Raw genomic sequence first — 12,710 nt, 5'->3', positions numbered from 1 at the left:
AAGTTAATTTGAGAAGTCGAGTGAAAGAAAAGGCCTAGAGCCTTTGTACGAATAGTGGTAGGCTTATGTGTGTCTCTCTCATACCTATTATTAGAGTTCGAAAACTTATAAATACCTAATCTTTTTACTGTAAGGTCAGAGCACAAGAGAACAAAGAGAACAAGAGAGAAAAGAAATACAAAGCAATAGAAAAGGCTTTTTTGATAAACTCAGTGTTTTTTGTCACCTTGTCTCTCCTCTCTCGACATCTCCTTCACAAATACGCGAGTAGTATTTCCACAAAGTGGTATCGGAGTGTTCTATCGTTAGTGTGTGTGAAATTTACTTCACAAATTAGTGAGTTTTATTTTAACAAAAGAATGGTGGTCGGAATTGAACGTGAGGTCGTCGAGTGCAGATCAAAGAGAGGGAGATAGGGCTGCAGTTTCAAAAAGGCAGGTGGAGAAGACAATATATGTGTACGTTATGGATATTTTTCTTTTAAGCTAATATTAAATTGAGCTTCGTGGTGAGTGAGCATTACACAATTTTCCTTCTATATCATGTGTGCATGTTACTCTGTGATTTGTTGTGATGTTCGTGCATACTTGTAAATGATATTTTAAATATTATAAGACCTTTCAAATGTATGGAAACTTAAGGCAATTACTTATCTTAATGCATCAGAATTATAGTAATTCTCTATTTACGTGTCTAAGAGTTACATTAGAACGTAACACAATAATGTATCTACATGTATGAAAATTGTAGAATTACATTTGATTATACGATTTACCTATATGTATGCACGAAAATTGTAAAACCTCTTTAAGATATAGTCTCGTAGCGATCATTTATCTATATGCATAGGAGTTGTATACCACTGTGCTGCGATTTTTACTCGAGGCAATTGTTCATCTATGCATATGAGAATTCACTAGTTTTGAACCGTTCATAGGTTCATTTGGATACATTGTTTCCGTACAAAACTTGGTAGTTTTTTTAAAATGTATGAGTTTTTAATTGGCATGTTTTTATTTTTCTGCTCGTCTATAGCATATGATATTGAACCCAAGTCCGCTAAGGATTATAAAACGTCGAGTCGTTATTGATAAAATAATACGAGATAAAGCTAAGGTGGAAGTTCCTTATAAACCATAATATTCAGTTCTGACAAATAATAAGAATTGAAACTCAAAATCCCAATAAAAAGAACAAAGCTATTTAAATAAATGGGAAGAAGAAAAATATACAAGACCTGACCTGACCTCACCTCACCTCACCTGGATGAACTCCCAAAACTAAATTACAACACAGCCAGATCACTCTGGATTCTCAAAAAAAAATGTACAAATCTATTCCGCTAACGCATTTCGTGTAAGAAAACGCACCCGCCGAGCCCCCCGAACACAACGAAGAGGACCTATTCCCTTGTGGAGGGTTGTAGGGACTTACATTTGGGATCAGAATGCACAACACACCACCATTGGTGCTGCTATCTGAATGACAAGCGATATGTAACAAATATTGGTCATTTAGAATCCAACCCATTTCACCCATTTGAAAACTCGACCAACTCGGAATGGAAGCTCGTAGTCTTTGGTAACAGCAGGCTCCCTCCTTGCAGTCTCAGGATCAGACCACACATATACACCACGTTCCTGTCGACTGCCGGGCACAGTGTTATCGAGGATGATGGCGACTAAGAATGCAATCACCATGTGTAACGAGAATAATGTGTTGAGAACGAAATTCAGCTGCACAACAGGAATAGAGGATCAAACACGATAAATAAAGCTAAGATGTTTGTTAATGATCAAGCACAATCCATTCGCAACCAAAACACGAAGAGTGCAAGGACGAACGAGAAAACTCAATAATGGCACCAAAAAGGTAAAAACTGTGTAGGCTATTTTCATTAACGGTAACAGTCCAAGCCCACTGCTAACAGATATTGTCCTCTCTGAGTTTTCCCTTTTGGGCGCGCTTTCCCTTTCGGAAGGGAAAGGTTCAGATATTGTCCTTTCCCTTTTGGGCGCTTTCCCTTTCGGGCTTCCACTCAAGGCTTTAAAAGCCGCCTGCTAGGAAAAGGTTTCCACACCCTTATAAAGGGTGTTTTGTTCTCCTCCCCGACCAATGTGGGATTCTCAATCCACCCCCCTTTAGGGCCCAGCGAGGACGCTGGCACTCGTTCCTTTCTCTAATCGATGTGGGATTCCCACCAAATATGATACCATTTGTAACGGCCCAAGCCCACCGCGGGCAGATATTGTCCTCTTTAGGCTTTCCTTTTCAGACTTTCCCTCAAGGCTTTAACACGTGTCTGCTAGGGATAGGTTTCCACACCCTTATAAAGGGTGTTTCGTTCTCCTTCCCAACCAATGTGGGATATCACATTAACATAAGAGGATTGAGGTATTGAGAGAGACATACCCCTCCGGATTTACTGTTGAAAGGTCCATGAGAAGCCACAATATATGGCTGGAAATAACTTGGAACAGACAAGTTGGAGCCTGGGGAGATACCGTACTGTTGAAAGTAGGCCGGTATCGAAAGCGAGAAGAATAATGATAATCCGACAATGATAATGTTCCGGGAGCTTCCTGCTTCGCTATACCGAAGATTTGACAAGCCGAGTGCCGTAAGCATTGCCCACATGAAGCAAAGAAGAGCAGCAACCATGACGTCGGGAATGGAAGCAATAAGGCCCCCAACTTTACCTGCAGAGCCAAAATGCTACTCAAAATGGAACAAAAACAGAGCTCAAAGATATCACAGATTCATAGAAATTGACTTCAGGATGTCATAATGTGATGAAATGCTTAAAGAATGAAGTATGAGTGATAAGGCAGCAGCCCAGGTTTTCGAAGGGAGCTAGATGCCTACCTTAAGTTGAGATACTATATTATAAAAAATGAGTATCCTAAACTGACCCATAAACTAACCAAATCCTCTTGATGTGGAACCAATCTGCTAAAGCTCCTTGTAGAGACCATGGTGACTCAACCCGTCCGAACCAAAGAGTGAGTGTCTATATTGTTTTAATGAAACCAAGAATGATTCTAGTAAAAATGGCAATGAAACTGTAACGGCTCAAGCCCACCGCTAGCAAATATTGTCTTCTTTGAGCTTTCCCTTTCGGGCTTCCCCTCAAGGATTTTTAAAACGCGTCTCCTGGGGAGAGGTTTCCACACCCTGATAAAGAATGTTTTGTTCTCCTCTCCAACCATGTGGGGGATCTCACAATTCATCCCCCTTCAGGACCTAGCGTCCTCACTTACACTCGTTTCCTTCTCCTGCCTTTGTGGGACCCCCCAATCCCACCCCCATTCGGGGCCCAGCATCCTTGCTAGCACACGGCTTCATGTCCACCTCCCTTTGGGGCTCAGCCGCCTCGTTGGCACATCGGCCGTGTCTGGTTCTATATCATTTGTAATAACCCAAGTCCACCGCTAGCAGATGTTGTCCTCTTTGGGCTTTCCCTTCCGAACATCCCCTCAAGATTTTAAAACGCGTCTGCTAGGAAGAGGTTTCCACACCCTTATAAAGAATGTTTCGTTCTCCTTGCCAATCAATATGGGATCTCACAACACATTGGTTGGAAAGGAGAACGAAACATTCTTTATAAAGGTGTGGAAACCTCTTCCTAGCAAACGCGTTTTAAAAACCTTGAGGGGAAGCCCGAAAGGGAAAGCTCAAAGAGGACAATATCTGTTAGCGGTGAGCTTGGGCTATTACAGAAACAGCCGGAGGACTAGAGGTACGGCGAATTCCTTTACGAAAACTAAAAGAGAGGAACTTTTTGACGCTTCGAGAACATTTCCACCATGGTTTCTTCAACTTTGCTCACACTCAAGGTCTCGAGGTAAGGAGCATTTCAAACATCCTGAGAGAACTGGATCCTAATTCAAATTTATTCCTAATAAAAAAAAAAAAAGACAAACGCATGCACACGATTTGAAGTTACTCACCTACAAGAGATAATACTATCAAAATGCATGCACCCAATTCAACTGCTCTCCGGCTTCCCATTTTCGTAACAGCTATAGTATGAACATTCTCGGTAAGCGTCGTAGAACCGGTTCCTGTACCCCATAGACCAGCCAAAATGCTAGAAAGACCTTCCAGTCCAATTCCTCGACTAAGAATACCCGGTGATGGGGGTCGGGATGCCACCAACAATGATGCAGCATGGTACGAACCAACCTGAGTGGTTCAATAATAAATTAGAGTTGTGATTAAGAAACTAGATGAACTATAACATTGATAAACAATTATACATATAAACATCAGTAATGAATATACATGTTATGTATATCTGTACAAGCATATAATCTAAGTAACAGAAATAATGAAATAAGGGCAATGATGGTGTTCTATAAATAAGTTTCACGATCCCAAGTAGCGTGGCATGGTTCAAATTGATTTGATGATCTACGGACCCGAGAAAGGAAAAAAAAACGCACAAACTATGACCATTCTAGACTTATTAAACACTTTTTATCAGACTCATTAAAAACATAGTATAGCTAATCTAAGGTATCTGAGAATTAACTATATTATTTTAATAAGAAGCAGACTATATAATATATATATATATGACTAGTAAGTTGAACCGGATCATCGGATGCACACCCGCACTTCATCTGCCTTGTCAAGGGAACCCGGACACTTCCCTTCCAAGGCAGCTTTTCTTTAGTCCTCGGGATATGATTCTTATGATTCTGTAATATGTTACCAGGGGCTGAGCTCAATAGCAACTTACTCAAAGACAAAGACCGTAACTACTTTAGCCTTAGTATGTTCCTACAGTGAGGATAGGGGAATCCTCGGTGGTAAGGAATCAAAATAGAATCCAAGGGGTATATAGAATGTTAGTGGAGTAAGCCAAAGCGGAGTCTTACTGGATCAAGTGCCATCTGCAGAACTTTTGCCTAGTTCTTTTCCCGACTTATGTGTGGTTTCAACTAAAAAAGATGCTTTGGTGGCTGATTGTTGGTGAGATATGATAGAGCTCAACCACGGATCTCCACTATGCCTATGTTGTTTAGGCTCATCATACCTTTGTTTGGCACCAAAAGATTTTATCAATAGAGCTAACTATCAAGCATCGGTTTGATACAAATGGTTAAGGACAACGAATCCTCCACATATGTCCACAATGGTATGATAGTCTCCACTGTAGACACAAACCATCTGGGTTTTTCCTTTTGGTTTCATCCGGAAAGCCTTGTACCAATGGAGATGTCTCTCAATTATATATTCATGATCTTCCTCTTTCCTAACCAAGTTAAGGTGAGAGGTTAGTCGCATTCCCAGCATAGGCTGCCAAAATTCACTACAAAAAGACGAAAAGAAATGGTGCCTATGACCTTATGAAGCTGGGATCCTTCTGCTATGAAGGTTTGGAAGAAAATGTTGTTGGGACATGATGGAGGATAGTTTGTTCATCCCTCTTTGGTAATTGAAGCCTTATCTAGCTGGTAACACTCTGTTCGACCATTTGGAACATCGAGTTTAAAAGAAATTGGAGAACTTTGAACGGTGTAGAACGAGGCAACAAGTATGGAGTGCAGCTCACTTTAACACTTTCTTTGGGGCTTTACTGCAAAGTTATTACATAATATGTAATGCGTTTGGCAAATAATGTCCTCTTTAGGCTTTCCCTTTCAAGTTTCCCCTCAAGGTTTTTAAAACGCGTCTACTAGGGAGAGGTTTCCACATCCTTATAAAGAATGCTTTGTTTTCATCCCCAACCGATGTGGGATCTCACAATTCACCCCCCCTTCGGGGCCCAGCTTCCTCGTTGACACTCGTTCCCTTCTCCAATCGATGTGGGACCCCCCAATCCACCCTTAGGCCCAATGTCCTTGGTGGCACACTACCTTGTGTCCAACCACCTTCAGGGCTCAGCCTCCTTGCTGGCACATCGCTCAACGTCTAGCTCTAATACCATTTGTAGCAGCCCAAGCCCACCGCTAGCAGATATTGCCCTCTTTGAGCTTTTCCTTTCGAGTTTCTCCTCAAGGTTTTTAAAACGCATCTGCTAGGGAGAGGTTTCCAAACTCATATAAAGAATGCTTCGTTTTCCTCCCAACTAATGTGGGATCTCACAATCCACCCCCCTTCGGGGCCCAACTTCCTCGTTGACACTCGTTCCCTTCTCCAATCGATGTGGGACCCCCCAATCCACCCCCTTTCGGGGCCCAACGTCCTTGCTGGCAGACCACCGTATGTTCACCCCCTTCGGGGCTCAGCCTCCTTGTTGGCACATTGCCCGATGTCTAGCTCTGCTACCATTGTAACAGCTCAAACCCAGATATTGTCTTGTTCGGGCTTTCTCTTTCAAGCTTCCCCTCAAGGTTTTTAAAACGAGTATGTTAGGAATAGGTTTCCACACCCTAATAAAAAAATGTTTCGTTCTCCTCTCCAACCGATGTGGGATCTCACATACTATGAACATGTATACATATATATTTGCATAATCATATCTAACCAAAAAGAAATGTGATGCTAGAAAGATTATCTGAACAACGAAGATCTAAAGAAGAAAACTAGAAACACGAGACTACTCACCGAATCCACAGACGAGATGACAGACACAACACACATAACAATTGCTGTTTTCCAGTGGAATACAGGAGTGCCCCACTGTAACGGATAAGGAAATCTAAACCATGGTGAAGATTTTAGCGCATAAGAAGTATCAACTCTACAATGCTTCATCCTTGAAACATGTTTTCTGCAGTGATCAGATATTATATTTGAGGCAGGAACATTTGTATCACAACCTTTGTAACTATAAACTCCAGCTTCTGTGAGCAAAAAAGCCAACGCCCATGTGATAACAATCCCAAGAGGAACCTGGCAATGAAATATAAGATCATAACCAATAACATGCATGTTCAAAGACAACCTTAAGAAGAATATAAGGAAACTAGCAGCTTACCGCATATATTAGAAAAATACGATGGCCAAGAATCGATATCTTTCGGAGATACTGCGGAATCCATGAACGTGTGTTAGTAATTTGTTCGGAATTAGACTGAAAACAGTGACAGGACAAGTAATATAGCATAATTTTTGTCACTATTTTTTGTAGATGAACGTACTAGAGAAAATATGATAGCCAAAAGTATCTGCACGACACCAATCTCGAGACAAGCGCCTACTACTGGAAAACCATAACTATAAAATGACAGTCCAACAGCAGCAATGGTCGGGGCCACGACTACAGGATGGATCAACCTGAAATATATAAATCAATTACTTGGTAGTGTAATGTGGGAACAGAAAGTTTTTAAGAGTTAAGAACATTATACCTCAAAAGTAGTGACATTAATCCACTATATCCAAGTAGTGCTTGAAAAGCTGAAGCTATGATAATTGCTCCTTGTAACTCCTTCATTATATGCTTAAAATTCTGCAAGGATTTTTTGGATTTAGGACGAGTAAAAAGATTAAACGCATTGGGAGAGACTTAGAATGAATTTATTACATTATTTAGTTTACTCAATGAAATAGATGTCACATTCATGGCTAAGAAAAATAAGTCTAGTAGGAGGCTAGGACTTTTAATTACTTTGACTATAATAAGGTACTGATCCAATTTTTTTTTGTCCTTCGAACAACTAATCTGTAACGGCCCAAGCCCACCGCTATCAGATATTGTCCGGTTTATCCCGTTACGTATCGCCGTCAGCCTCACGATTTTGAAATGCGTCTACAAGGGAGAGGTTTCCACACCCTTGTAAGGTCTCCAACCAATGTGGGATCTCACAATGCATTCCTTACAAGGGTGTGGAAACGTGAGGCTGATAACGATACATAACGGGTTAAAACGGACAATATCTACTAGCAGTGGGCTTGGGCTGTTACAAATGGAATCGGAGCCAGGCACTAGGCAGTGTGCCAGCGAGAGTACGTTGGACCCCCAAGGGGGGTGGATTGTGAGATCCCACGTCAGTTGGAGAGGAGATCAAAGTATTCCTTGCAAGGGTGTGGAAACCACTCCCTAGTAGACGCATTTTAAAACCGTGAGGCTGACGACGATACGTAACGGGTCAAAGCGGACAATACCTACTAGCGGTGGGTTTGGACTGTTACAAATGGTATCAAAGTCAGGCACCGGGCAGTTTGTCAACAAGAATGCTAGACCCCAAGAGGAGGTGGATTGTAAGATCCCACATCGGTTGGAGAGGAGAACGAAGCATTCCTTACAAGGGTGTGGAAACCTCTCCCTAGTAGATGCGTTTTAAACCGTGAGGCTGACAGTGATACGTAACAGGTCAAAGGGGACAATATCTGCTAGCAATGGGCTTGGGCTGTTACAAATGGTATCAAAGCCAGACACTGGGTAGTGTGCCAGCGAGTACGTTGGACCCCCAGAAGAGGTGGATTGTGAGATCCCACATCGATAGGAGAGGAGAACGAAGCATTCCTTACAAGGGTGTGGAAACCTCTCCCTAGTAGACATGTTTTAAAACCGTGAGGCTGACGGCCATACGTAACGAGTCAAAACGGACAATATCTACTAGCGGAGGGCATGGGCTGTTACATAATCTCTTCTAACAGCAATGACAGATAACAATACATCTGAGTGAAGAACAGAGAGTTGCTAATTCCCATAATGCAATAAAAAAAGAAAAAGAAAACAGAGGAAAGGTGAAGCATACGTTCCCATTAAGTCCTTGAAACTCTGTGGAATTGATAATTGCTAATGCTGGAGCAAGGAAAACAAGTGATGGACCTTGTATCAACGGTAATCTTGAGCCAAAAGACGTATGCAAAAGGGTAGTAATGCCCGACACAAAGAACACCGTGGATACCACATTTGAAGTGTCCTCCTATAAGCCACTAACTTCAATCAGTTCAAGAACTTTGCAAATTCCAAACTAAAAATAGTGAAAAAGTTGCATACAAGTAACATGAAGCTACTTACGTGAGTGCCACCCATAGCAGGAACTATAACAAGCGGGATAAGAACCAATGAACCCAACATAGAAATATAATGCTGCAATCCATATACACCAATCGGGACTGAAATTTGAGCACCAACAAACACATATCTTGTCACTTGCAAAGCCTACAATATAACTAACAGAGTGTTCTTTAGTGAAAAACTCACCAAAGACCAGGCGTATCTCTGAGCTCGTACTTCATGTGCGAATGTCTGGCCACAAATCCATCATCATCGCCGGTCTGTGGCAGCCGCCGAGGTTGGTTCAGCGGTTCGGAAGGAGGAGGCGGAGGCAGAGCATGACCATTCTGAGCAGGTCCAGAACCCTTGGGTAACCCATCAGAATCCTTCCTCCTCTTAACCGGCTGATCTTTTTCCAACGGTGGCTGAGGGTGTGGAGGAGGCGCCTTGGCACCGGTGGGGTCTCCATTAACCGCAGAAGTTCCCCGAGGGCGTCCAGCTTCGAGATCCGGATGGGCGTCGGGGTCCTTGGGCCTGGGCGGAAGAGCGATGTGGGCGGAATCAGAGGGATTGGTCTCGCCGGAGAAGTTGGGACGAAAGCCGGTGCGTTTGGCCCAAGAAGAAGGAGGCATTGAGGATGGGTCCGGTGCGGGACGGGGGCGGGATTTGGGGTCGGAAGTAGACATTTGAGGGAAGGAAGTGGAGAACTAGAGTGGCATATAGCTTGAAATGGAAGGAGATCGAGCAGAGAAGAATACTGGAAATGGAGCTCTGCCTCTGTAACTTCGTGTTCTTCAGCTTAGCTACTCTTCTACCACTCACTCAAGGAAACGCCAAGCAGAGACAACTCACAAAAACCGCGTTTGTTTTTGTTTTTTTATTTTATTTATTTATTTATTTATTTTCTTTCAAATCTTATTTTGTGTGCTCTGTCCTTTCCCCGTTTAATTTAGAATGGTACCGTAAAGTTATCTACAGTAAACTGAACTCTCTATATATCGTAACCGTCCACGCTATTACATATTCTCCTCTTTTAGCTATTCCTTTCGTTCTCCTCACGGACGTGGGATCTCACATATATTCTAGTACGAAAATATTTGCTAAAATCACAAACAACAATAAATGAATACAATATATCTGCCTAAACTCGAAGGAAACTAAAGGGCAAATATGATATTTGGATATATAAAAGATCAAATATAATATATATGGTAAATTAGGTAGTTCTTTGAGAATGTATTTTATGTATTCTCGATAATTTTTACAACTATGCATATCGTAAGTCATCAATATCAACCTCTAGCCAATATTTTTCGTTGGATTTTTTCTTTCATTTTTGTCGTGTTCTTCATCTAGATCGAGTGTGTGTTGTTATGCAGTCCTAATATTAGATATTCTTATTGCAATCGTTTTTATACTAGAGGTGAAAGAAAGAGGAAGGTATGGAATGAGGAAGAGAGGAGGAAACCTCGGGATTTTTGTAGAAGAAAAGATGAACGAGTGTTAAGGGGTTGCAGCAACTTACCCTAATCATTAAATGGGAGAGTGACGAAGAAACTCGATCAACTACTGGAGACAAGCAAGAGCATATTTATGGTATGATAATTTATTTAATTAAAAATTAAACCAAATATAAAAAAATAATAATAATAATAATAAAATAAAATTTATTTTATTTTACTTAGTTTTTTTATTAATTAAAAAAAAAAAAAATATATATATATATATATATATATATATATATATATATATATATATATGCGCCAGATTCTCATGGACAGAGACAGGACTTTTTTCTATGGATAACGTTTCGATTTATTTATTTATTTATTTATTTTTCTTTCTCTCTCTCTAAAACTGTCCTTTTCTTTCCTTTTGAATTTTTAAATACTTTTAATTTAGTCTATAAATTTTAAATTTTAAAAAGAAATTAAATAATAAATTCAATTGGGTTTAGACTTGAATTTCTACAAATTAAACTCAAGCCAATAAATATTGTAATTTTTATTTTTACAATTTTTTTTACATCTGACAAAAATAAAACAAATATTTTTATTTGCATTTAATTTATTAATTATAGGGTCAAATTTAGAACTCCATTTTAATTATAACTTCATTTAATGAAGTAAAATTTTAGGGTAAGTTTTGATGTTTTTTTTAAAAAAAAAAAAAAAATTCATTTTGCACATTAAATAGGGAAACAAATCGTACAAAAATATTAAATAAATGAAGTCCGTGGTCAATCTCGCACACATTTATTAATGCAAATGCCCCTAAAATTAATTTATTTACATTTCACCCATAACTTCACTTCACCTTATAAATTTATTTAAGAGTAGGGTGGTTAGGTAATGTTTGTCCAAACTGTGTTGTCTATAACCGCATGCTAGATTTTTTAGTCATGCTTGTCTAAAACGTGTTGTATGTGGCCACATATCCGTTCCAAATCCCTTTTACTTGTTTTTATGTTAGTGATGTCTTTATCATTTATGTTTCATGCTTGTCTAAAACGTGTTGCATGTGGCCACATGTCCGTTCCAAATCCCTTTTACTTGTTTTGATGTTAGTGATGTCTTTACAATTTATGTTATATCAATTGCCAAAATCATGTCTACACTGGACAAGATCAAAATGCTTCAAAATATAATATAAAGAAAACTGTCTGGTTGTCAATTCTTCCTACTAAGTTGTCAATCCACAGTGTTCCAAATGTTCTAACTAGACCTATTACACGATCCAAGGCCAAGAAAACTCAACAAGCATTCATTCTTCATCTACAAAATTGGATAGGCTCGGTTCAACCATCATTTCATGTGTTACAAGCTGATTCGATTGAGAAAGGACCATTTGGAACTTCATAAGTGAATATTTGCACAGTTAAGTAGCTGATGAAGTTGCAAGCATCATTTCATGAGTTGTTAGAATAATTTATTTATTATTTTTAATTTCATAAAGTTTGTAATTGTCAAATTGACTTCGTCTCATTTAAGGGGGATTGAGATTAAATTCGTCTTTTGTGAGATTTATGGGGATTGGGATTAAATCATGGCTAACTTCTTTTGTAGGGAGACTATAAATATCCACACATTATCATAAAAATGAGATTTGTGATGAATGAAATTGATCTCTCAAGGTAAGACGCCATCATAGATCCCAGTATCATTTTTGTCATTTCTAAGTTTCAAACAATTCTTGTGGTAGATTGCGTCCGAGCTATTTAATCAAGTCTTGATTGAGTTCGATTGTGAAGTGACTCAATTTAGAACATGGTTCCAAATCTTGCTTCTAGATCTTTGATCGTAAGAGTAAGAGGTAATCTAATTCTAGCTTTATCTTTTGGTTGATCAGAATTTTGTACACGGAGGTATTAATTTCTTTGATTCAAATAGTTCTTGCTTGAACAAAACCTTGGATCGTTGGGCTGAGGATTAGGGTTGCCTTATCGAAAGGTCCTCTCAGCTCCGGCTTTGGGCTCGGGAACCCATTTTCAACCCTTTTGGCACCATTCCGACCTTTCCAGACCTGATTTTGACCTCGTTTAAGGTAAAAATAGGTCGTTTTAAGATCGTATTTCACAATTTCAAGTTGGAATATGTTTATGTTTGTGAAATACTAACAAAAGGTGTTGAACGATCAAATAGGAACCAACCACGATGACAGCGTAGGACGCGTACAATGAGCTAGGAGCTTACGTATAAATTATTAGGGTCGTCGGCTAAGGCCTACCAAGTAAGTGGCCCTACTGTCGTAGGTTATGTAAATTGTATGTTGTATGTTGGCACGTGCCCGTAGTCTCGCACGTGTCATAAAT

At 39.8% G+C, this 12,710-nt stretch overlaps 1 protein-coding gene across 1 annotated transcript; it reads right to left on the bottom strand.

The window, feature by feature from the left end:
• Positions 1–1,106: 1,106 nt before the first annotated feature.
• Positions 1,107–9,736, bottom strand: LOC111797987 (nucleobase-ascorbate transporter 12). The gene is made up of 10 exons (XM_023680912.1): positions 9,109–9,736; positions 8,921–9,019; positions 8,655–8,825; positions 7,302–7,402; positions 7,092–7,227; positions 6,929–6,979; positions 6,556–6,843; positions 3,951–4,185; positions 2,413–2,699; positions 1,107–1,736 (listed from the first exon to the last, which is right to left on the bottom strand). Exons 1-10 carry the CDS (start codon positions 9,583–9,585, stop codon positions 1,515–1,517), a joined length of 2,067 nt encoding a protein of 688 aa, XP_023536680.1. The 5' UTR covers positions 9,586–9,736; the 3' UTR covers positions 1,107–1,514.
• Between the last annotated feature and the right edge of the window lie 2,974 nt (positions 9,737–12,710).

Source organism: Cucurbita pepo, chromosome LG07 (assembly GCF_002806865.2).
Source record: "Cucurbita pepo subsp. pepo cultivar mu-cu-16 chromosome LG07, ASM280686v2, whole genome shotgun sequence".
Lineage (NCBI taxonomy): Eukaryota > Viridiplantae > Streptophyta > Magnoliopsida > Cucurbitales > Cucurbitaceae > Cucurbita > Cucurbita pepo.
The sequence above is the reverse complement of the archived record's forward strand: the minus strand, read 5'-3'. Positions and strand labels throughout refer to the sequence as shown.